General features: G+C 36.0%; 1 protein-coding gene across 1 annotated transcript in view; it reads left to right on the top strand.

Moving 5' to 3' along the window:
- The window catches only part of EPHA6 (EPH receptor A6), an 860,810-nt gene that overhangs the window by 694,910 nt on the left and 138,096 nt on the right, over window positions 1-27,804 (top strand). The window contains 1 exon segment of the mRNA XM_088794040.1: window positions 7,398-7,459. Within this exon segment, the coding sequence (XP_088650166.1) occupies window positions 7,398-7,459 (62 nt within the window).

The following is a 27,804-nucleotide window of genomic DNA, read 5'->3' as shown; positions in this document are numbered from 1 at the left end:
CTCCGGAACTGACAGGAAAATTATGTTTTGTTTCTTTAGCCTCGCACCTTCTATTTACTCTAAAACCAATCTAGATTAAGAAATGCTAGTGCTTTCCTAAATACAGATCACTCTTCCTAATATCTGCTTGGCTGTTTTATTACCAAATAAAATAATTTATTCTTCAGCATTTCTCCGAGGACATTTGGGTCACCTCTAAATTTTAAAAAGCAAAATAAAGAAATTAAGAGAAGCAAAACGCATAGTTATTATATAGTTATAGGGGTTTCGAAAAGCACTAAGGTTAATATCTATTCCAGATTAACCATAAGACCTGTTGTTACAGGTACAAATCTATAAATAGAGTACAAAAGACAACATAGCTTCTTAGGTAGAAATAAGAATCTACTTCCTACAGAAGCTATTACTAAATACTACATGTTATAGGATGATATTTACAGTAAGAAAATACCCATTCTGATTATTTTACTCTAGGAGAATCCATCTTGTTCATTAAAGTGAGCATTAAAGTAACTTGAAACCTGTTGTTTTTGTGTATAGGATGTAAAATGATCTTTAAGACTGTTAAGAAAGCTCCTAAATATACTTACCTTAGTCATTTTTAGTAATGAACTTTTTTTAATTCTGAAAGCCACTTTTAGGTTAGGATTCAGCATCTAGTCTGTAAAGTAAGATATAATCCTCATATTTATCCATTTATTCTTTAAACTGCTACTAGGTGATTTAATATTTAGTATTAGGTACTATTCTTTGTATTTTAAACACATTATCTCATTTAATCTCACACTCAGGCAATGGAGGAGGTGTCAATTCACCTCCTGTTATTGTGTAATAACATGCAATATACATATACTCAAATGAGCAATATATGTTATATAAATGAGGAGACTGAGGCAGTGAGACATCGGTAAGTGAGTTGTGAAAGTTCACATGCCTGAAGTGGAAAATGTCTTCTATATCCTGCTATCTGACTCTAATCCCATAACTTCTAAATGCACTGTGCTGAGTACACAAGGAATAAGGTAACCAACCATCCCAATTTGCCTGGGACATGAGAATTTCAGTGCTAAAACCAGGAATTTACTGTATCATACAAAACATGTAAATAGCAGTCGGTTTTACTTTGCCATAGAATATAAAAGAATTTTCATGTCAATACCATACCACAGCAAAATATGAAAATGACCCATTTTTATGAAACTATTTTTTGCTACAGAGTGAACAAATGTAATAAGAGGGAAGCAGGTAATTGCACCAAAGGGAAAAAAGTACATGTACAACCACATTTTTGAGTGCCAACTAGTGCTAGACACTGTAATAACTATATGTTTTCTCATCTAGTCCTTTGAAAAACCGTATGTAGTATGTAATATTATCTTCATGTTATACATGGAGAATCTTGCCCAAAGTCATGCGGCTAGTAGGTATCCGTGCTGAAATTTGAATTCTGCTTTCCTTCAAAACCATATATTTCACAATGCAAATAATTTAGGATTTATTGATGTGCCATTCCATTATTTCAGTAATTCTTTTCTTGGTCTACAATTATTCTTAGCTAACTCCTTTATGTTTGTGTTCCTTTTAGCATTCCATTCAAAAATATATAATTGCGTAGCTACTCTGTACCTAGCTCATTGCTCAATAGTGAGCTTTCAGTGAAGAATTAAGCACCAGCCCTGGCCTTAAGGGCATTTTAGAGTGGGAGGCAGACACCTACCTAGCTAACATCAACACCATACCATAAGTGTTATAAAATTTTTTGATTAAGATGTAAAGGGAGGAGAAAGTAAACATCAAGACTTCCTAAGAGGGAAAGTGATTCACGGGAGAATTGATAATAGAGAGGGTATTTAAACTGCACTCTTTTTTTTTTTTTTTTCAAGTATATGAATTTACGAAGTGGAGATACTAAGAAGTTAATCTTCCAAAAAGGAGAAAAAGGTATAAGTCACACTTAGGGAATTATGAGTTGCCAAGAGAATTTGAAAAACAGGCTTCAGGGGATGAGGGGGAGGTAAAAGATGACCCTAGAAACAAAGGTAAAGGAGAGATTGCGAAGGAACTTCATTGCCAACCAGTGTAGACTTTAATCCTGCAGCAAACAATACAATAAGTAAAACAGTCTTTAAAGGAGAGGGTAGGGCTTTAGCCCTTTATAGTAATTGTCTGCTTACTTATTTTCATCCCCTTTCCACTATGCATTCCAGGAGAATAGGGATTTTGTACTGATTGGGATCTTTCTCCAGAAACCAAAACTGATACATACTAAGCATTTAAAATATATATCGAATATATCACTGAATGTTCAAAATAATGGCTGTACAAGTGTTAGCAAGTACAAACAGTAAAAGATTTTTGTAATAAGTCAAACAAAGGAAAACAAAGGCAGAATGTGGGCAGTGATAATAGATTTTCTATGTAATCAGCACAAGTTAATAATTTATGGACTAACAGAGGTCTGATAAAGTGAGACGTTCTATATTGCAATAAGGTTTCAAACCTGGGTAACTATAGATGAGTGGCAATGGTTTAATCAAAACAGGAATTTAGGAGGAAAAGAACGTCCTGGAGAAATATGAAAAGTCTGGATTGAACTCAGCGAAGCTAAGATTCGTTTGGGACATAATCTGATCATCAGGCAACAGTGTAAGAGGAAACAAGTCCCCAGTTTTAGTACTTATTTTGTAAATAAAAATTGTTTAATATATTCTAATTGTGTTCAAATGTATGTCATCATATCTTTAGAATGCCTTAGAGGGGTGAGAAAAATATTTTATTCATTATGAAATCCATTTGAAATTATATTTCACTATCTGTAAACAGAAACAGGGGAGGAGGAAACAGATTAAATAACTGGCTTTAAAAGTCCTGACTTGCACCTGGGGGAAAAAAATACAGGCAATCTGTCAATCCAAGTTATTACCACAAATTTTATTACCTGTTAGACAAAATATACACGATATAATGTTAAAAAAAAAAAACACTAGAATTGATTTGAATCTGTAATAGAGTTTTGGGGTTGTTGAGTTTTGTTTCAATTCTTGATATTACTGACTGCACATTAGAAATTGCAAAGCTGATACAAAATACTATGTCCAGCACAAACTCATTACTTATATGAAAATGTTAAATCTCTGTAATCACCTTTTTCACAAATCATCGCTGAGGCAAAAAAGAAAAAATATTTCACTAGCAAAATATTTTCTCCAAGATTTAAATAATGCCTTTCATTTATTTTCTTTAACAACATCATGAGAAAAGTAGTGTTATCATATGGTTTCTTAACACTACCTATATTGTCATCTTCAGTATTGGGAAGCTGCAAATTTTAAAAAGATTCATTAGTCAATAGTTCATAAAAGTTCCAGTTAAAGAAAAACAATTGTTCTCTACAACAGATGAAAATGACATGGGATTTTGTGATCCACTGTATTCAGAATATAAATAAGTGATTTCTTACAGGATCTTGATTCCAGTGCAGGTTAAAATATAACCATTTCTGGGCTATTTATGAAGAAAAACCAAAGACATGCATTTTTTTGTGTGATTTTGTGTGAAGCTCTCTTAAACTGATGAGGCTTCTAAAAAAAGATCTGTGGATTTTGAGACTTGACTGACACTCAAGAATCCTGAAGTTTGTCCGTTGACTGCAGAACAATGCAAACACTAAGTTAATTCTGTGACATGAGGCAGTTGGAGTAAGTGGCTAAAATTATATAAAAAAAGGAAATAAGGTGGAACATTTTAAAAGGTAAAAAGAATCAATCACCTCCAAATATATTTTCCAAAAGCAATAATGCAATATATAATTTTATATATTTAAAAATAAGACAGAAAAACACTGTTACCAATAGACTTCTCTCACCTAACCACATAGTTGAAGAATACCACCCTAATTTTTTAAATTCCCTTAGACTTACCTATTTTCTTAATTATAAAATGTAAATCATGAACTGTAAAGTTGCTTGTAATCTTCACAGTCTAAATTCCCTATAGAAAACCACTAGGAAACAAATTGCAGGTTAGATGCTACCGTGTTTCCCCAAAAATAAGACCTAGCCGGACAATCAGCTCTTATACATCTTTTGGAGCAAACATTAATATAAGACTCGATATTATTATATTTATTATATTATATAAGACCCAGTCTTATATTATAGTAAAATAAGACCAGTGTTATATTAATGTTTGCTCCAAAAGATGCATTAGAGCTGATGATCCGGCTAGGTCTTATTTTCGGGGAAACACAGTAGCAGTATTCTGAAAAAACAACTCCTTAGTTTAATAATAGCTGCTTTCAATTGATGCTACTGGACAAAATACAAAAGATGCAGAGCTCAGGTGTGAAACTTCTAATTCACAAGAAACCGAGGAAGTCTTCATCTGGCTATTATCTTTAATGAGAACATGAAAGTTGTCACTGATGAATTTTAAGATTGCATAAAGTATCTCCCCAGGAGTTATAAATAGAACTAATTTCAAAATACTGTGTATTCATGTAGATCAGAATCTTGTGAAATACTTCAGGGTTACTTTCTTAGGAATTGTGAAATTGATGCAAAAAATCAACTTGTTTCTACGAAGCCCCTTCTCTGCTCAGCTGTATTGGAGAAACCCAGTGAATGGGAGGGAACACAAAGCATGTACTGGATGATAAGAAAGAAAAACAACCTAATATGAAACCAGGCACAACATTTCATCGTGCAGACAAAGATGTGAGGGGAGTGCAACTATAGGAAATATAACTGTGGGAGACTTTGAAGGAGCAGGTGCAGTGTATAAATTCTGGGGAGCCGTGAGGTTAAGATTAGGGAGAGGAGCATGTGGGGGTATAAATCTGGCAGGGGAATACCAGAAAGATAGACGGAAGGAGACAGGAATGAACAATTACAGGCAATAATGACAACTGATGCAGCAGGAGATGATAAGGCTAGTTAGGAGAGATGAGGGTTGACTAACAGAGCCTTACAGCTTTGACCTATAAATAGTGGCTGAGAGGCACATAAGGCATCAAGTTTAAGAGCTTAAGTTCTGAGACACACTGCCTGACTCTGCCACTTACCGGCTGTTTGACTTTTGGCAAGTAGTTTAATTTTCTATCCCTCAATCTTCTTATCTGTGTAATGGGGATAATAACAGTATGAATCAATACAAATAAAACACTTGCAAGCTCTTTTTTATTCTAATCAGACTGGCATTCTTGGGGAGAGGATAAAATTTTCCTAACATATTTTTTAAAAATTAAATATGTTTCTGTAGCTCCAGTGGTCAAGAATGAAAAGTTGCGGGGCCGGCCCGGTGGCTCAGGCGGTTGGAGCTCCATGCTCCTAACTCCGAAGGCTTCCAGTTCGATTCCCACATGGGCCAGTGGGCTCTCAACCACAAGGTTGCCAGTTCGATTCCTCGAGTCCCGCAAGGGATGGTGGGCAGCACCCCCTGCAACTAAAGATTGAACACAGCACCTTGAGTTGAGCTGCCACCGAGCTCTCGGATGGCTCAGTTGGTTGGAGCACGTCCTCTCAACCACAAGGTTGCCGGTTCGACTCCCGCAAGGGATGGTGGGCTGTGCCCCCTGCAACTAGCAATGGCAACTGGACCTGGAGCTGAGCTGCGCCCTCCACAACTAAGATTGAAAGGACAACAACTTGACTTGGAAAAAAGTCCTGGAAGTACACACTGTTCCCCAATAAAGTCCTATTCCCCCGCAAAAAAAAAAAAAAAAAAAAAAAAAGAATGAAAAGTTGTGATTATGGGCAGAAGAAAGACCTCAGGCAGTCATTTGTAGTAACCCAACTCTTCACCTTAACATCCATAATCCATTATACTTCAAACTGCAATACTGGTCTCAGAGTTTTTATATTGAAGTATACAAATGACCTTTTTATTTTTCCCTACCTTGCTAACCAAGTGTTTGCATCAGGCTCCTATCTCCAAGCTTTTTAAAAACTAATGGCTAAATAAAAGAGTTCATAACAAACTTTCAGATTTAATAAATTTAATTTTTAAGAAATCCGATCTTCTAGACCACTGCCTACAGTAAAGCTGACAGTTCATTTGACCTCAGTATTTTCTGATAAAGTTCTTTGTCTTTATTTAGGTGAAATTAATGACTTTGAGGAACATTACACAAATCCAACAAAATGGAAGTCTTCTTTGGGTTCTAATTCTGTACATGATAAATTAGGAACGTTATTACTACATTTATCCTTTAGCATAGCTTTCTTTAAAATGTAGATTCAAATGTAAAATCTAGCATCTGCAGACATTGTACTAATTTGTTACTATTACCTATTCTAACCCATGAGCCTTTGGGTTCATAAAAGGGACATGAATTACAATATGAGATATAATATTTCCAGCATTGACACACATAGTTTCTTTCCATGTCTCCTTTGTGCTCATGAGGAAAAACTCTGTGTACAATGCAAATTGAATCGTTAAAAAATTCCAATCAGAAGCAAGAAATAGAGAAGTAAGAAGTAAATAAATATGTCATATATGTTTATTTCAGGTAAATAATATTTTCCCTTTGTCTGAAATGAGTTTACCTTTTAAATTTGGGAAATTAGGCAGAACAAATAGATTCTTTTCTTTGAAACAAATCAAAGTTATTTATGTCAAATATTCTACATAATGGAGGTATTAGGAACTAACGATTGCAAATAGACATGATAAAAAAGAAATAAGACATGTTCAGTTTCAGATGTTAGCTTCTGCACTAGACTATGAAATCAGTTACTTATTTTTCATGTACTGCCATCATTGTTCTGTTGATCTAATCTATGTCCAATAAAGAGATGATCAAGAATTATTACAAACCCCACCAACTATGTATCATTCATCCATCTACTGACATTTTTTTATTTAAAATCCGTAAAAGCAGGCTGTGATCAAAGGTTTATAATGTCTTAAAGAGAATTTATGAATTTCTCTTTTCTGCTTTGCCTTAGGAATATTTCAGAAATGCCCAGTCTAACAAAATTTCACCATAGTTACTGCACCGCTATAGGAGAAGTTGTACCACAACTGCCAAACCAGCTACAGTAACTGCATAAACCCTGACTTTAGCTTGTTGATTGTCTTTTAAGGAAAAGCTCAGGACATATATATATTTATATATATATATATAACCTAAATAAGTGATCACAGGGCTTTAGAAAAGGAAGTGCTTAATTCCTTTGTAATCCATGTTCTTGTTATGAACTCAAAAGAAATAGTGCTATAAAGACTTGGAGAAATACATATGTATAATCTTTTATAGAAGAAGCATGTTGGAAAATGAAATTCCTATTAATAAAATACAAACAATTTAGCTGCCACAGCTGGAAATCTCTAACTGCAGTGCATATTTCTGTATTGCTCTAATCTTTGTGTGTTTCCTTGCTCTTATTTGGCAGGCCGACCAGTAATGATTGTGGTAGAATATATGGAGAATGGATCCCTAGACTCCTTTTTGCGGGTAAGGTGTTTTTTTCTGATGACATTTAAATAAGCTATTCTGAGTTCTAAATTTAAATCATTTATCATAAATTAATTTTTGCATAATGTTATTCATGGATTTTTCTATGAAGAATAGCAGCATTTTCTCTAAGGTGCATTTCCCTGATACTGTGATATATGAGGGTGTTACTAAGGGGGGAGTATATACACATAATATAATCGATTCCTCCTATAAGTTCACTTGCCGTGTTAATATATATATTTCAAATGATGTTATAAAGAGAGTAAATGAAACTCAGTTGCTTCACACAGCCTTTCATTTTGCTTTATATCACACTTAACTATTTAGTATATTTTATACATTCTCTATAATTCTGGACCCCTTACATTAATGGATATTTATCAATAATGAAGAGTTCATATCAGAAAACTGGTTTTATCCAATTTGTCCCTCTTGAGTTCATTTGGCTGACTATTCAGAAACCAAAACGAAAAAGAATAAAACTAGCAGAGATTTGTTCTAGAACAAAAACATTTTAAGTACCCTTTTTTAAAGTAACTTATCCTTAACAGTATGGTATATACAAAAATCATTTGTTTTATATATAAGTATATCTCAAAGCTATCACGGCTTCAGTTCCAGATCATAACAATAAAGAAGATATCATGATAAAGCTTATCACATGAATTTTCTGGTTTCCCAATGCATACAAAAGTTATTTTTACACTATAGTCTATTAAGTGTATGAGAGTATTATGTCTACAAAAACAATGTACATATCTTAATTTAAAAAATACTTTGTTGCTAAATAATGCTAACCATCATCTGACACTTAAGCGAGCCATAATCTTTTCGTTGGTACAGGGGCCTTGCCTCAATGTTGATGGTGCTGACTGATCAGGGTGGTGGCTGCTAAAGTCTGGGTTGACTGTGGCAATGTCTTAAAATAAGACTACAAAGTTCACCACATCTATTAACTCTTCCTATCACAAACAGTTTCTCTGTAGCATGTGCTGTTTGATAGCATTTACGCACAGTTGAACTACTTTCAAAATTGAGTAAATCATCTCAAACCTCGCCACTGCTTTATCAACTAAGTTTATGTAATATTCAAATCCTTTGTTCTCATTTCAACAATCTTCACAGAAGCATCTTCGCCAGGAGTAGATTCCCTCTCAAGAAACCACTTTCTTTCCTCATCCATAAGAAGCAACTCCTCATCCATTAAAGTTTTATCATGAGATTGCAGCCATTTGGTCACATCTTCAGATTCCAGTTCTAAGTCTAGTTTCCTTGCTATTTCTACCACTTCTGCAGTTGTTTCCTCCACTGAATTCTTGAACCCCTCAAAGTCACCCAGGAGAGGTGGAATCTACTTCTCCCTAACTCCTGCTAATGTTGATATTTTGACCTCTTCCCATGAATCGTGTATGTCCTTAATGTCATCTAGAATGGTGAGTCCTTCCAGAAGGTTTTCAAGTTTCTTTGCACAGATCCATCAGAGAAATCACTATCTATGGCAGCCATAGCCTTATGAAGTGTATTTCTTAAATAATAAAACTTGAAAGTCAAAATGAGTCCGATCCATGGACTGCCGAATGGAGGCTGTGTCAGCAGGCATGAAAATAACATTAATCTCATTGTATGTCTCCATCACAGCGCTTGGATGACCAGAGTCATTGTCAATGAGCAGGAATATTTTGAAAGGAATCTTTTTTTCTGAGCAGTAGATTTCAACAATGGGCTTAAAATATTCAGTAAACTATACTGTAAACAGATGTGCTGTCATCCAGGCTTTGTTGTTCCATTTATAGAGCACAGGCAAAGCAGAATTAGAATACCAGTAATTCTTAAGGGCCCTAGGATTTGGGAATGGTAAATGAGCTTTCACTTCAAGTCACCAGCTCATTAGCCCCTAACAAGAGAGTCAGTCTGTCCTTTGAAGCTTTGAGCCAGGCATTGACTTCTCTCTAGTTATGGAAGTGCTTGATGGCATCTTCTTCCAATTTAAGGCTGTTTTGTCTACATTGAAAATCTATTGTTTAATGTAACCACCTTCATCAATCATTTTATCCAGATCTTCCAGATAACTTGCTGCAGCTTCTACATCATCACTTGCTGCTTCACCTACACTTTTACGTTACAGAGACGGCTTCTTTCCTTAAATCTCATGAACCAACCTCTGCAAGCTTCAAACTTTTCTTGTACAGCTTTCTCAGCTTTTACAGAATTGAAGATAGTTAGGGCTTTACTCTGGATTAGGCTTTGGTTTAAGGGAAAGTTGTGGCTGGTTTGATCTTCTCTCAAGACCACTAAAACTTTCTCTATATCAGCAGTAAGACTGTTTCAGTTTTTATTATTCATGTGTTCACTGGAGTAGTGCTTTTAATTTCCTTAAAGAACTTTCCCTTTGCATTCACAACTTGGATAACTGACACAAGAGGCCTAGCTTTCAGCCTATCTCAGTTTTGGCATGCCTTCCTCACTAAGCTTCATAATTTGTAGCATTTGATTTAAAGTGAGAGACATGCGACTCTTCCTTTTGCTTGAACACTGAGAGGCCATTGTAGGGTGATTAATTGGTCTAATTTTAATATTGGTGTATTAGAAGGAATAGAGAGGAAGGAGAGGGAGAGAGATGGAGGAACAGCAGTCAGAACACACACAGTGTTTAACAATTAAGTTCACTCATTGTGACACCCCAAAACAACTACAGTAGTAATATCAGAGATCACAGATCACCATAACAAATATAATAATAATGAAAATGTTTTGAAATACTGTGAGAATTACCAAAATGTAACACAGAGACATGAAGTGAGCAAATGCTGTTGGAAAAATGGCTCTGATAGACCTGCTAATCAAAAGGTTGCCACAAACCTTCAATTTGTAAAAAAGCAGAATCTGTGAAGTACGCTAAAGTGAAGCACCATAAAATGAGGTATGCCTATAGTGGTACAGAATCACAGTGCAGAGAAGGCACCATGACGTTATCTTTCAAAATATATTTATAAATCTTTAACATTTAAAAAGCCATGACATTTAACAAAAAACATTCACTAATGGGGGGGGGGGAAAAAAAAAATATATATATATATATAAAATAATCACTAGAGCATTTTTTTATCCCCAGCAGAGGTAACATATTTGAATGTCACTATATTCTTTAGTATATATCTATCTACAGAGACAGCCATTTTTCTTATAAACTGGGCTTTCACTACTTGGAATGTTTTATATTTTTTTTCTTCTTCATTTTCATGAGAATAAACAGTCTGAGGCATTGTTTTTTTCACTTCATTTTTTGTTACATGTTATTTGGACAAGTTTTGTGTGTATCTCACCTCTATCTTAATCTCATTTTCATTTATTTTTCTTGATTCCATGCCCTCTTCTTTTAACTGTTCTCAATATTAGCAGTGATGACACATTTACACTGTGACTGGACTTGATATCCAGATTCAGTGCCAGAAGCTGAATTCAGCAAAATTGTCAAGTTATTATAGAGCAATACTCTTCGCACGATGTAAAATGAAATTCAGGTGTTTGAGGACATGAACTATTTGTTTTTTTCTATTGCCATTCTCAGAATATTATCTTACAGCTTGTATTCATTTCTCCTGTAAATGTGCCAAATTATTTTAGAATAATTTATCAAGACCACCTATGGTACTTGAGATGCAGATACACTTATGCCCTTCCATTATATTTATTCAAAAACTCATTTTTATCAGATATATATTGTTATCTAATGATGCTTGGGATAGGTTTTTATCCTAGAGCTGAATATAATGGCAAATAATCTAGCACAGATTCAATCTAAATTGCTGCTGAAAATTGGATCAGATGACTGCCACAAGCAAATTAGGAGAAAAATGTTAGCTTCAGATATACTTTTTATCCTGCCGAATCATGAATTAATTAAAATATGTTATAAAGAAAAGATAATAAGTTATAAATAAAATATTTACATATAAACATCCTACTGCATGTTTATAGTTATATATTTCATGATTTAAAATTTAAAAACTAATATTTCTTATGCACCATGTAGGTAAGATACCATAGAGTCTGGAAAGGAGTAAAAGGTCAACTGATGATGGTGACCGTTACTGGTACTGTGAGAATTTTAACATGTATTTTCTCAGCTCACCTTGGCTCTGCCGCTTATCAGCTCTGTGACCTTGTGACTTTGGCAAATGATTAAGTTCTCTGTGCCTCTATTTACTCAGCTATAAAATAGGAATGTTAATAAGATCTACCATATACATATGTTATAAGGATTTATTCAGTTGATTACTAGAATAATTATTATTGGAAAAAGCTTGTAGACTAATGCCTGACACATTGCAAGTGGTAGAAGATTCAAACTCAAGTCTCTGACTTAAAGAGCCGTCTTCTCATATACTATGAATTCTATCTTTTCATTAAATTACTCATTACTTCTTCTTTTAAGTCCACTGTCAACTCCCCATGCGGTCTTGTGTTCCCTCTGCACATAGAATTTCTGTTGCAATAAAAATGGGGGGGGAAATAGGCCCAAATACTCTCTTTTTACCCTTCTTTAATATTCTTACCATTCTTTGTAATCATATCTCTTTTATCGCAGAAACTCAAACTGCCTAATAAACTTTATGTCAATAAGAGCAGACACTCAACTCCCCACGGCAAGCAGAAATATATATATATATATATATATATATATATATATATATATATATATATATATCCCACAAATTCTCAAAAGCAAAGTCATTTATCAAACTGATGCTATAGAATTTGATAATCACAGCTTCTGTGAGCATAGAAAAAGGAAGTGGCTAAGTGTATTGCATAGTAGAGAAGCTGTCCATGGTTCCATTAATAGCATTCTGGGCTTACGGGAGGCAGCAAAGATTTCCCTTTGGTCTCCCACACTATTTGAAAATCACTTCAGTTTACTGTTTTATATAAAGGAGTAGTAGCAGAACTAAGTATAAGTTTACAATCTAGTGCCAGTGGCGGTGGCTGGCTGGCTGTGATATGGCACCGGGTTCATAAATCTTCTACTGGTTGGGATCCTTATTGACATTTCTCCAGATATATATTGGCAGGGGTGGTATAGATAACTGCATATGTTCGTGTATGTGAGTGTGTCTGTGTGTGTGTGTGTGTGTGTAGAACCGGTGTGGATTCATATGTCACTATGTGTGTGCATTTAATTTTAAAATAAATTGCATTGTGACTTAAGTGGAGCATGAGCCTGGCTGCCTGGAAAATATGCCCTCACTGATGTGCAGAGTTTCGGACCCTTTCCAAGGAAACACACTATTGTGAATTAAGTGTAGTCTTGACTATCATCCCTGTATCGTCTTTCATCAACTGTATAAAAGATTTCATGAACACTTTTTGTGGCATTTGCCTGACAACTGCTTGTCCCTAAATCTTTTGACCTCCATTTTTATAGCAATAGGAACTAGCAATCCAAATAAAAATTGTTATAAAATATTTTGAAACTTTGAGATATAATATGTCAACCATAAAAAGTATTCCTTTATTTTATAACATTTGTTGAATGTAGATTTGTTTGTCATATCATAAAATTCAGTTATACAAAAATAAAATATCACTGGTCAGTTCAAGGTGTTATATTATGTTTATGCTCTAGCCTCCTGCCCCCACCTCAAATCTTCTGACATGAGAGAAAAGATATACATACATTATTTACAAAGCACAATCACATGAGCAAACAGGAAGGAATGTCATCCACAAATAACAAATATAAAAAGAGAGAAACTGGTAAAGACAAAAGCAAACAAGATTGGAATGAGTAAAGAAACCAGCAAGTTTTTGCTGAGAAAAGGATGCTCGGGAATAAAGAGATTGTGTGAAAGGTGGTGCTACCTACAGAGGAGGGCAGGATGGGGTGGTAGTTGGGAGAAGATGATGAGTTTAATTTGTGCCATGTTACATCTGGGTTGCCTATGGGACATGCAGTGAAAATGGCCAGGCAGCAATTAGAAATATAAATCTGAAGCTCAGTGGAAAAATCTTGACTAAAGTTAAAGATCTTGGAGTTGGTAGCACAAAAGTGGTTATTAAAGCTAAACCATGATATTTCCTAGGAAGAACTTTTAGAGAAAGGAAAGGAGTTGAGCAAGGTTGAAACTGTGGCATGCCAACGTGAGGAGTAGGCAGGATGGCATCCCCAAACATGATGAAGAATGAGTGGCCAGAGAAGAGCAAGGGGGAGAAGGGGACATGGACTCCCAACCTAAGGGAATAGAGCATTTCTGGCAGGAGGAAATAAGCGGTTGTATCAAGTGCAGCAGAGAAATTCTGAAAAACAGAAACTGAAAAAGTATTCCCTTATTTTATGACATTTGTTGAATGTGGATTTGTTTATCATATCATAAAATTCAGTTATGTATCTATGGGATTTAGCACTTACGAGGTCCTCAGTGACTTCAACAAGAGCACTTTTAAGGAGTTGATCCCAAGCAAAAGCTAGACGGCAGAGGCAAAATGAGAATGAAAAATAAATAGGATTTGGTAGGTGGAGACCAGTTTTAGGGAAAAAATGGGTGAGAAAGCAAAGCAGGAGATAAATCACATGCTAGTAGACAAAAAAGGAAAATCGAGGGTACTTTTTAAGACAGAAAAAAATGTACACAATTTGTACACTGAAGGATAGGAAATTAAAGGAAATACGTTGGTCAGGCAAAAATATCTCAGGAGAAGGGAAGGTACAAAAATCAGGGACCCTGGGAGGACTGGCTTTGAATAGCAGAAGCCTGCACATCTTCCAAGAGTGAAGGGACGGTGTGTTGTGGAACTAGAGAGACAGATGAAGAACAAGCACTAAACTGAAGAAATGATACCTGATGAAGTTGCATTTCTACATGAAGTAAGGAGACAATATATGTGGGAGTTTGAGGACAAACTTTCATTTAAAGTGAATGTTTGGAATAATTGCTGAAGTTAAAAAGAAAAGTAGCTGATCAGAATAAAAGCAGGATCATCGGAGCAGTTTCTACTCCAGGAACACAGTGTTTCCTGGACCCCAGAAAGTGCAAACAGCTAAAAATCTTTATGAAGATATTTAAGGACATGCTATGTAAGTGGCAGGAAAATCTCTGGACAGCTGGCCCAATAATTTTTATTTGTTACATGCGCTCTTCTGGCACTCATGCTAGACCCTGTCTTTGGTCATGGAGAAATTAAACTAATTAACTAGTCCTGCTGACACCCAGGTGATGCTGGAGAACGTCAATATGTCCTAGCAGCAGTGTGCATGCTTCCATGGTTTTTTGCAGAAACACTCAACCCCCAAATGTAAGAATGGAGACAGTGGGTGCTATGGCTTGTAGAACAGGTACAACAGAAAAACAAGAGTTAAAAAAGGTAATTGAGTGGTGGTGAGGAGTCTTTTAGGGAAGCAACTGGTGAATCCATGCTAGATAAAGAAGGAAATAAAGAGGCTGGTCAGCAAAATAGAAATTTTATGGCCTGGAAGTGCTTTCTTATGTAAAAGAGGAAGTATAGCTGTGTATGGGGGTGAGAGAACTGAAGGAAAAGAAGAACGTGGTCACAAAGTAGCATATTGGCAATGGTTTGTTAGAGCCAGATCATACCAGCTTGCGAGAGATGACTATTAAATAGTCAGAAATGTGGGGAGCTGGTTGTTAAATTGTTAGTAGCTTGAAATTGGCCGTGATGGGAGTATTTACAACACAGAAATTGGTAAATGCTACAAATCAGGGCCTGTTTACCAACACACTAGATTGATATTTCAGATTTCTGAAGTGAGGCAGTTTTAGGGATGACAGCTCCCGGGTGTGGACCTAGGAATTAGCAGTTAAAGTCAAAATGAAGATGAGTATCTTTAATTAGATGAGTATCTTTAATGTAGATAACATTTATGTGTGCTTTCTGTGAGTCAGGCATTATTTCAATCCCATACATTAATTCATTTAGTGCTTAAAATGACATTATGGGGTAAATGTTACTATTATCCCCATTTTACCAATGAGGAAACTGAGGCAAAGCAAATTAGATAACTTGCCCAATGTCAACAGCTCAAAAGTAGTTTATTTATTTACTTACTTACTTACTTATTTATTTATTTATTTATTTATTTATTTTTGCACAAATATGTGTTCATAGACTATAGTAGGCCAGGCACTGTTCTGGAGCCTGGAATACAGAAGTGGACAAAACAGAAATAAAACATCTAGTGAGCGGAGAAATAAAGAATTCTACAAAATACATAGTAGCTCAGCTAGGAGAAAAAAACACAGCAGGAGAAGCACAGGTAGGAGTGAGATTCGGTTTCAATATTAAGTTGAGTAGACAGGGAAGGTCTCACTGAAAGTGGCACATGAGTAAATATGGAAGAAGGTGAGGGAGCACACCAAGTGGACACCGAGGGAAAATATCCCAAAGAGTTATTAATAGAATAGCAAGTGCCAATGCCCTGAGGTGGGAGCATTTTATGCCTATAGAACTGTAAATTCAGTCCCTGTGCTCTAATACGATATGCCTGTTGCCGAGGGCAGTGCTGATTCATGTCTATCATCTCTTCATAATTATTAATGGTGACCCTTTTACTCTGCAGTTAGGATAATAAAATATGTAGTTACCCTATCATTATTGCCAGAGAACATAAGGGATGAAGATGAAGCCAGAAAATCGATGGAGGCTGAAAGAGGTTCAAATCTGGAGGGAAATGGTTCTCAACCTTGACTGCACATTGTAATCATTAAATTCAGAAAGCTTTTAACAATCCCAAGTTCCAGGCTGCACCCCTGATAAATTAAATCAGTCTCTTGGGGTGGAATACATGCATCAATATTTGTTCAAAGTTCCCTCAGTTGAGTCTAATATGCAACCAAGTTGTAAAACTACTAAAGTGGGACCTTGTAGGCTATTGCAATGACTTTGATTTTTCTCTAGATAAAATGAGAAGCTATTGTAGGGTTTGGAGTAAAGGCACAACATAATCTATTTTAAAAAAGAATTACTCTGATTACTGTATTGAGAAGAGACTGTAGTGAGGTATAGAGGAATGCTGGGAAATTAGGAGGCTTTTGCAATAATCCAGGTAAAGAGATGACAGTGGATTGGATGAGGATAGTTGCAGCTGACTTGAAGGAAAATGGTAGATCCTATGTCGTATTTTAAAAGTAGAGCCAACAGGATTTGGTGGTGGATTGCATAAAGTGTATAAGTGAAAGAGAAGATTCGTTCAAGGACTAAAGCCATCCATAAAGCAAGGTCAGTAATAGGCAATGATTACTTCCTACAGTTATTGTGAGTGTAATAGCATTAAATGGCTAAAACTCTTAGAATAGTGTCTGGCATATATGAACATCTCCATAATGTTATCTACAATTATTATATTTCAGAAGATGTCACTAAGAGTTTTTAAATTGTATTTCTGTTACTTCCTTGTCTGTTTTTTCTAGTGGCTAAAAATAGTTTTAATGTGTACCATTTAAAAAAATCTACATGTATCTCACGAATATGAGTATTTAAATAATACATATAAGTACACATGAGCATTTCAAAAGCAATGTGAGTCATTTAAAGAGGTTCCCTGAACAAATGCAAAGCAAATATTAATTTAAAAAATTAAAGGGATCTTTTAAATATTTATGTACTCAAATTATAAATCTAGTAAACATGGCATTTTACCTTATGCTAGTTATATATTAATAATGAGAGCTGTGTTTTACTAGCACACTTTTCTTGTAAATTGTGTTGTATAGAGTTATATTTGTGCTGGTATATAAAAGCAAAATTAATCTACATTACATTATTTTATATTCAACAGTGAAAAACAAAAAGTGAAGTTGCATTTATCCACCAATACCTGTTTTCAAACTGTAAAAATTATAGTTGAATTACATCCCCTTAATTACATTTTTTAGAGAAAAATATATGTGAAACTTCATGTAGATGATTGTTATTATTTATCATGCTTGTGTCAGCTTAATGCCAAACACTATTCTAAAAATAATGTGACAGTACACATTTAAATATATGAAAGTATGGTGTGCCTGGAACCCAGCATAGGCTGGCTGAACTTTTTATTTTTTAATTAGAAGTTAGAGCACCAAGTTCTAATAGCCTAAATTTATCTCTTTAAACATTTTAGTAATGCAAATGTGTTGTGTCATTATTTAGTACCTGGTACCATGAAATTGTGTTTTATGATTTCCTTATTAATTCTGCTCTTGCATACAAGACTTTACATTAGTGTGTAATTTGTAATTATAGGGATATATGCAGAAATTCCATGCATTTTCCTGAACTCCTCTGTGGTTATTCCTACATCCCTTTTTGGACCATACAGGAGCTTTGGATTTACATAGCTGAACATTATACTCAAAACTTGTGCTTCTCAACTATGTCTGCAAATCAGAATCACCATCCTAGGAAGATTTTACAAAATACATCTGCAGACCCAAGCAGGTTTATTTTTCAAAAACTTCCCCCAGGTTATTCTGATGCACTCTAATGATGCTTCATCAAAACCTTGGCACTCTGTGACACCCTGCCCCAGATTCCAAACAAAAAATTTATATTTTCTTGGCTTTTTATAACTGCAGCACACAGTAGCTAGTGTAGATTACCTTCATACAAATCTAAGCGAAAAGAAAAAGAAAAAATCAAATTCAGTAGTAAGCTTTGTAAGCTAAGCTGTATTATATTCAGATTCATTTTAAGCTCTTAAAATGTAATTCTGAAATCCAGCTGTCAAGTTTCACAAATCCATATCTACTTTTCTTCCTAGCTTTCTTTAGTTATATTAGAGATGGCATTTTTAGTCTCTTTATGCTTGAAATTTCTGATTCCACTGTGGCCTCTCCCTTCTATCACTAAAAATATAACTCTGCCAAGTTGAAGTCCAAATCCATGATGATTACAAAAAAAAAGCCTTGAAAGTGTTAGTAAATATGCTATGGGAAATTATAGTAAGATTTTCAACTGGGGAGACCACAAGAACCAAGATTTAAGTAAAAAGGAAATATTGACTCTTACTTGTTCAATGGTTATTTTAAAACAAGAATAATTTGGTCTTCTCAAATGTATAAATAACTTTAGCCATTGATTTTTCAAATTCAGGAGCATTTTTAAAAGTCATAGAACAATCAACTTTCTGATTTAGAGACATATAAAAACTGAGTTTTAACCTTAAACTTAAGTTAAGGAAGTAATTCTTCAAGGACTATTTCCTGAAAGTAAAAAAAAAGCTAATAAATAAATTTATTAGAACTCAGAATGCATTTTCCCATAAATGTTTTGTTTAAATATATTGCTTAAGTCCCTAGGAAAATCCATAAAAGCCCCTTTAACACATACTACAGCTGCAGGATGTAACTTCCAATACAGAACAGGGCCAAGAGTTTCCTTAAAAAAATTTTTTTTTAAAAGTGTGGATCCAGGGATCCAATACTGTGCCAATACATTCAGACTACAACTACATTTCTTCATTTATAATAACTAAAATATATAAACATACAAAACATGTTATACTTAGGAAATAATTTTAATAAGGAATTTAATAATCTAAATGTATTTATTAATATTTATACAAGATGGCAGTGTAGATAAATGCTGTGCCTGCCTCCTCCCATGAACACATAAAAATTACAGCTAAATTATAGAATAATCAACCTGGAAAACCATCTGAAGGCTAGCTGAACAGAAGTCGTATAACTAAGGATATTAAGAAGAAGCCACATTGAGACTGGTAGGATAGATGGAGAAACAAAACGAGCAGGCCCTAAACCTCCATGTAACAGTGGAGAATCAGGAGGGATATCACAGCTGCATGGTTCCCCCCACCCAGAGGAGTGAGGGACCCCTGCCCCTTGCCAGGCTCACCAGCCCAGTATACTGGTGCTGGCAAAAGGAGCAACCACATCAGGCTGTGAAAAACAGTGGAGATTCCAACCATCCAAGTGAGATGAAAGGCAGCAGGAAACCCAGATTTCTCTTAAAGGAACATACACAGACTTGCTCTCAAGCACTCGCCCTGTGCTCCAGCAGAGAGATAGTGATTTGGGGGGGGGGGGGGGGCATTGGAGACATATGGAAGAGACCGAGTTGTGTGACTTTGAGGTGAGGATTGGAGGGACAGTCACCATTTTCCCTGTGTGGGGTCCTTTTCCTGTGCAGCCAGCAGGCAGGCACCATTTTTCCTGTCTTGAGCCTTCTCATGGCCAAATCTTACTGAATTGGTCTGGTGAGCTTCATTCTCTCCACGATGGTGACTCTCTGAGACCCCGCCTCACCCAACTCACCTACCATTCTAGGCTTTATCAGCAGCTGAACCTTACAGGAGCCAGCAGGTAGCAGCAGGCCTCCAGGTGTCCTAGATTTTTGCACACAGAGCTACCCCAGGCCTGGTACTGGTGGCAGCCTTCTTGGTTTGCAGCATGGCCTCTCCCATGTGCCTCCAGCTGTGGCCACCAACTGTGGATAACTCTGTAGTTCCTGCTAGGTAGTCCCTGACCAATCATAGGCAGTGGCTAACCTGGGCCTACACCTGAATCCTCCAAAGAGACCCCAGAACCAACATACCTGGAGGTCAGCTTTGGGCCACAGCAGAGGACCACCCAATTAGCCCCACAAGCAGCATACCCAATGGGCCCTCTCAACAGGCACCAGAGCCCATTGGGACAAATCTCACTCTGTGGGACAAGCCCCCTGAACAGCAGCTCGTAAGCTATGGATGTGGCCAAACCCTACAGCCAGTCAATCTGAGGGTAAGTCCCATCCACTGTTGTGCCTATAGCAATCAAGGCTCAACTATAACAGGACACACACAACCCACACAAGGGACACTCCTGAAACATCCAGCATAGGTGACCAGGGAGACTGTGTCACCGGGCCCCACAGGGCACCTGGTCAAGACTGGGGGACATAGCAGATCTACTTAATACATAGAAACAAACAGAGAGGCAGCCAAAATGAAGAAAGAAAGAAATACATCCCAAATGAAAAAACAAGAAAAAATTCCAGAAAAAGAACTAAACAAAATGGAGGCAAGCAACCTACCAGATACATATTTCAAAACAATGCTTTATAAGGATGCTCAAAGAACTTAGTTAGAACATCAACAAAGAGATAAGAAGCATAAAAAGAAGGACATAGAAACTTAAAAAGGAACCAGTCAGAAATAATGAATACAACAACTGAAATGAAGAATGCATTAGAAGGAATCATCAGCAGATTACATGAAGCAGCAGACAGAATCCATGAGTTGGGAACCAAAGTAGAAGAAAGCAACCAATCTGAAGAGCAAACAGAAAAAAGAATTTTAAAAATGAGGATAGTTTCAGGGTCCTCAAGGACATCAACTGTAACAACATTCTCATCATAGGGGTACCAGAAGGAAAAGACAGAAAGCAAAGGATTGAGAACGTATTTGAAGAAATAATGATGGAAAACTTTCTTAACCTGGTGAAAGAAATGGACAAACGAGCCTAGGAAGTTCAGAGAATCCCAAACAGACCAATACCAAGACACACCATGATTAAAATGGCAAAGGTTAAAGACAAAGAGAGAATCCTAAAAGCAGCAAGAGATGCAACTGTGTACTTACAAAGGAGCTCCCATAAGTTTGTCAGCTGATTTCTTAACAGAAACTTTGCAGGCCAGAGGAATTGGCAGGAAATAGTAAAAGTAATAAAAAGTAAGGACCTACAATCAAGACTACTCTACCCAGAAAAGCTATCATTTATAATTAAAGAACAGATAAAGAGTATCCTAGACAAAATAAATATCAATAATAAAACGGTAATACCTACATATCTATCAACAATTGCTTTCAATGTAAATGGATTAAATGCTCCAATCAAAAGACATAGTGTTGCTGAATAGATAAGAAAGCAAAACCCTTACGTATGCTGCCTAGAAGAAAGTCACTTCAGATCAAAAGACACACACATACTGATAGTAAAGAGATGGAAAAAGATATTTCAAACAGCAAAAAAAGCTGCAGTAGCAATATTCATAGCAGACAACATAGACTTTAAAATAAAGACTATAATAAGAAACAAACAAGGACCCAGTAATCCCACTTCTAGGTATTTATCCAAAGAAACCAAACATGCTATTTCAAGGGAACTTGTGTATCCATGTTCATTGCAGCATTATTTCAATGGCCATGATGTGGAGGCAGCCTGGGTGTCCGTCAATGGATGAATATAGAAAAGGATAGGTGGTACATATATACAATGGAATATGGCTCGGTCAGGGGAGGAAATGGGTTCTTGCCATCTCCAGTAGTGTGGGTAGACCTGAAGTGTATTGTGCTGAGTGGAGTGTGCCAGACAACGAAAGACAGATGCATGTGATTTTGCTTATATGTGGAATCTAAAGAAGAGGATAAATAAATAAACAAAACAGAAACAAACTCAAGATAAAGAGAACATTTTGATGGTTGCCAGATCAGAGGGGAGATTTGGAGAGGGTGGGTAAAAAAGGGGAAGGAATTAAGTACAAATTGGTTGTTACACAGTAATCATGGGGATGTAGGGTATAGTATAATCATATTGTATGGGATATAGTCAATCATATTGTACGGTGTTACTAATATTGTCTATATGGTGTCAGATAGGTACTAGATTTATCAGGGTGATAAATGGGAAAGGAGGTGGGGGCCGATGTGAAAGGGTGAAGGGATTAAGAAGTACAAATTGGTAGTTACCTAATAGTCATGGGGATGTGAAGTACAGCATAGGGAATATAGTTAATAATAGGAAATAACTATGTATAGCCCCAGGTGGGTACTAGACTTATCAGGGGTATTAATTCTTAAGTTATATAAATATCTAACCACTATGCTGTACACCTGAAATTAATATAACATAATAATAATAAAAGAGTGTGTTTTCCTCCCCAGATGCATTTTTCTGTCGCATCCCCTTCTTTCTTCTAGTTATCTTGTAGCAGCATACCCTCCCCACCACCTTGTACACCCAGGCTAGGCCCTTTTTCCACCTCATAGAATCACCTGTAGCCTGGACTCTCCTCCACCCTAATCTAAGCTTCCACTCTTCCATTACCATAGATCTTAGCTGGATATAAGGTTAGATTAATTCATACCAGCGTGTGATTCACAAATACTATATAATTTTGTTGTATGATTTTTGCATTTTTACATGAACTTGTAAGCCCAAATAGAATTTATTTTATTCTGGTAATAACACAGCATGAGATCTACTTTCTTGACAACTTTTTTACCTGTACAATATAGCACTGTTGACTAAAGTTACAATGTTGTACAGCAGGTCTCTAGAGCTTATTCATCTTGCTTAACTGAAACTTTATGCTGTTGACTCCCAATATTCCCCTCCTCCACCACCTATGAATCTATGAATTTGGCCCAAATAGAATTTTAAAAATTGAATTTCAGGTAGCAAAACAAAAAGAAGTGACTGCATGGCAACAATCAAACAAGACCAACAAAAAGTTACAGAACACAGACAATAGTTCAGTGTTTGCCAGAGGAAAAGGGGGGTGGGAGGTGGTGGAAGAGGGTAAGGGGGCTCAAATATATGGTGACAAAAGGAGATTTGACTTTGGGTGGTGAACACAATGCAATATACAAATGACGTATTATAGAATTGTACACTTGAAACCTGTATAATTTTATTAACCAATGTCACCCCTGAAAAATTTAATAAAATTTTTAAAAAGTGAGAACAAGCAGACAATGTGGGTGAGGATGTTTGGGGACTAAAGGACAATTAGGAACACAGAGGTTAGCTCTTCTCTGTTGTTGTTGCTCTTCACAGATTCTCATCTTTTGTCCCTTACAAATGCACTGTGTTTCTGACATCTAGTTTTTTTCAAAAAAGACTTTAGCAACACAAAAGTAGGGGAGCAAGAGGCTTATAAAGTGTCCACTGATCTTTTGTAAACTGCTTAGTAAGGTACATTTCCTTCATAGCCATTTCATAGCTCAAGTCAGCGTTTTGGAAGTAATAATTTTACAAGGCTTCAACTAACCCTTCTATTTTTGTCATTCTGTTATGAAAGGCTGGTGCCATTTCTTATAATTCACAGTTAGTGAACCAAAACAGTCTTTTGACATGCATGTGAGCCAAACTTTCCTTCTTCATTTTAAAGCATAAATTGTTATTATCCAAAAGTGTTTATTGCACCAAATGCATGAGGAATCTTTGGAAAATTTATTTATTGTAGGTAAACAAGACCCTGCATAATGAATTAAATTCTCTGTAATGTTTGTTAAATGAAGATGTGCAATTTTTATGAATTTTACTCTAGTATAGTATTATTTATCACTCACATTTAACGCTTTCAGGACATTGAATCACTATAATTATTTACTGTATACAAAGGCATATTGCACTTTTTTCAACAAGAAAGTTTGAAGGCACTGATTTATATTGTGGTCCATAGAACTTTTATAGTTTTTGAGGCTATTCTGTTGGTGGGCCAACATTTCTATGATCCTCCAGTGACAGCCTAGGAAGAAATATAGCAGAAATCTGTATAACATGCTTAGCCCACTTTTCCTCACTCTTCAGCGAAAATATAAGGATGTGGTGGTCAAAATTAGAGTCAGACCAGAGTCTTGCCCTCAGAAGTGAAGGTGGTTGCAAGTGTATTCAATACTTCTCATTTACTCATGATTTTCTCAGAAAATCTCTTACAGTAAATCTAACTTGCCATGAAAAGTACTCCAAGAATATCTTACTACTGACTAAAAGCTTGAAGTACTTCATTAAGAGAAAAATAAAGAAATTCAGGTCAGTTCAATCCGGTGAATATCTGTTGAGTTATCTCCCGTGTGCCAGGCATGAATCTAGGCCCTGACATTTCAGATGAACAAGACAAAGTAAGCTTATTGCCTTAGATAAGATTATGTTCAAGCCAGTGGAAGAGACAGACACTTACACATGTGGTTCTAGCCAGGGTTGATGAAGACAGGATACTTAAAGAAAGAAACCTCATCTAAACTCATTTCTCCTCTTTCATAACACGTTTCCCCTTCTGTACAATTTACTACAGATCCTGCTGGCTCTGCTTCTAAAATATATCTCAGACCTGATTTCAGCCACCAGTTTCTCTCTCCTGTGTTACTGTAACAGCTTCCAAGTTGATCTCTCGGCTTCCATTCTCCATACACAATTCAGAGTATCTCACTCCCCAATTAAAATTCTTCTCTAACTTCTCATTACTTTTAGAATAGATTTCAAGCTCTTCACCTTGGCTTACAAGGCCCTACCTGATTTGGCCTCTGCCTACCTCTTCCGTCTCCGTCTTCCTCCCTCTCACTCAACAAGCGCCAGCCTCATTGACTTTTATTTCTTAAGCATGCCAAACTCATTCCTGACTTGTCGTTTTGTACATGCTGGAAGCTATTCACGGGCTCCATCATGTCTTTCTCTTTCATGCACATTTTATTTATTTTTTATTTTCTCATTAGTTGAAAGTATCTCATTTATTTTTTACCTATTTTCTGTCTCCCTGCTTTCAATTAAATGCAAGTAGAACTGGAGCAGGCATCTTTCTTTTTTGCTTACGTTTTTGACTCCAGCAATTAGAGCAATAAATGGCCCATAGTAGATGCTCAATGAGTACTTTTAAAAGAATGAACTTAAGGATTCATCAAGGACCTCCTAGAAGAGATTAAACTTATGAAAAGCTCAGTTGACAAAAGACTAGAAGAGCATTCCTGGAAGAGGGAGCTGTGTAAGCAAAGCATATTAGACATGAAGTAACATGTTGTAAGAGTGAAACAGACATACACAAAAAAATTGAATCAGAATTAGGTTATGAAACTAGAGATAGAAGCAAGATTTGTATGATCCTGTACTTTATATTCTGTCACTAAAGGTCATTGAAGGGTTTGAAGCAAATGAGTAACGGGATGATATGTGTGTTTCATAGGAAATATGTGTTAAATATATTTTTTTATGTTGAATATATTTCTTTTGTTAAAAATGTTGTTAGACAATAATATGAAGACTTCAGGACAGCATGGCACTCAAATCCTGCATTTGTCCTAAGCACAGGCTAAGTACCTGAGGTCAACTTAAGATGAATGGAGGCTGAGAGGCTTAAAGGATCCATGGGGCACAACTCACGAAGCAGGGCCTTGACAACCATCATCAAGAGCTTGCATCACTGTGGAGACAATGTGACGTGCCAGGGACTGCTCGGATCTGGTGGATGCTGTGCTCTAATGTCAGGGTCTGGTGGAGCTCGGCAGTTTTCAAAGTAACAGACATTATTATGTATAGCTTTCAGAAAACACCGTCTAATCAGGCTCACCCTCTCTGTCATTTAGAGGTTAAGCTCCAGGTTTCTCAGCAGTCAGGTTGAGAGAGCAAAGAGAAAAAAAAAGAATGAAGACAAACTGAATTCTAGCTACTAAGCTCTGAGATGCAGTGTGTAAATATGCCACATTCACTCTCTTTCATTTGAATCTGCCTTCCTGGGAAAATAACCATATGTCATAAAAAAATTCATAGTTTCTTTTTGATTAATCTCCAGTTTGAAACCCAAAGATATTAAATCTCAGTGCTCTCACATTTTTCTCCTCCCCTTATAAACAATTCAATTCAATTTGAATTAATATTCATCAAGTGCTGACACAAGCCCTGGCAATATAGTGGATGCTGTGATAGAACTGCTGCATAAAAGGGAGAAAACCTGTATGAAACCTTAAAAAAAGAAAACAGTCTTTTTTTATACAAGACAATAGGAATAATATTAGCAATAGCAACTGGTGCTCTATAAGGTAGTATCAAAGGCTATTTAATTCAGTCACCATTTATTAACCATCCACCATATTCAAGAAAACCAGGATGTCCTAAACTACATTTGAGGAGTCTATATTGACAAGGACTAGAAAAAGGAATATAGATTTTGTATGGAGGAGAGAGTTGCATAACTTGTAGAGAAATAGACTTGTGCCATACCTCATGTATGAATCAATGGGCCTATTTCTTTCAGCCAGACATAGATAAATAAATCATTTGTTGGTTTAGCTATAGTGTTCTTGTTTGTTTGTTTTTATTTAATACTCTCAGAGCTCTGTTATACCTTCCTTTGTTAAACCAAACTATGCTGCCCAAACTAGCCTAGACTGAGTCATTATGGCAAAGGTTCAGCCAACTCTTTTTCAGACAACCCCAGTTAATAAAAATACAGGCTCTGGAATTATACTGCCTGGATTCAAATCCTGACTTTGCCATTTACTAGGTTATTAAATATCTTTGTCCTTCACTTTGACCATCCATAAAACTGAGATAATAACTACACTTATATCACATAGTTATTACAAGGATTAAATGAGGTAATACCTTTAAAGAGACTGTGACTGGTTTGTAGTGTTTAAAGAATGTGAGTAGCTGTTTTTTCCTCTAGAATAATGTGGCAACAACTGAGGTATAAGTTTCCAAAAACCATATAGAATTACTTTTGGACTTCCTTTTCACCAAGCCCATATTTTATAAACAGCATATAGATAAATGATAGATTATAGATAAGATAGATAGATCAATAGATAGATCAATAGATAGATGATAGATAGATAGATAGATAGATAGATAGATAGATAGATAGATAGATAATCACAGGTTGGGGTCCCTGGAAAGCAGATTTTTAAAAGGAGATTTGCATGAAGAAGTTTTCTTGGGGACAACTCTCAGGATAAACCCCTTTATTCCTATAGCTTCTAGAATTTTGAAAGCTAATAGCGCTCAGCTGAGACCCTTTCTGGAAGATGCCATTGACTAGAGAAGATCATTTTCCAAGGCCATGACACTCTTACAAGGACAGCCTGAATTCAATCATTGATGTCGGACTATTAGGGCCCAGCCCCTTTTCTTCAATTTGGACCATCTCCAAAGAGTTATCCTCGATCCAGAACATTTAATGGCATATACCAAGGCCATTGGTGTGAATGCACTGCACTTTAATTTCTGCTGCTGCCCAATCTAGCTTTCGTCTGTCCCTCAGAGATGTTGATCATGGCAGTGTGTAATCAAGGATCAACATTTAACAAAATTAATGATTTTTTCTGCTTCACCAAGTATATTCTTATACAAAACTATCCTTTTTTGTTAGTTTGTTCATCTGACAGAGAAGACCATGAGGATGCTAGTACAGTTTGGTTTGGTGCTACTAATTTGATTTGTGATTTCTGCAATTTTACCCAACAGTTTTATACCATTAGTGCCAATGTCAGCATAGTAAAAAACAGCAGATGCATGTCTTAATGCTGTTATAAAAATAGTTTTGAACTCATGGACCCCTGAAAATGTCTTGGCCCTGTGCATTAAAAATAAATATACTACACTGTATAGTCTCATGAAAAAACATAGAGAAAGTGG

This window comes from Rhinolophus sinicus, chromosome 17 (assembly GCF_057876585.1).
Source record: "Rhinolophus sinicus isolate RSI-liver-muscle chromosome 17, RSI-T2T, whole genome shotgun sequence".
Taxonomy (NCBI): domain Eukaryota; kingdom Metazoa; phylum Chordata; class Mammalia; order Chiroptera; family Rhinolophidae; genus Rhinolophus; species Rhinolophus sinicus.
Note: the sequence above shows the minus strand (reverse complement) of the source record. Positions and strands in the feature narration are given on the sequence as shown.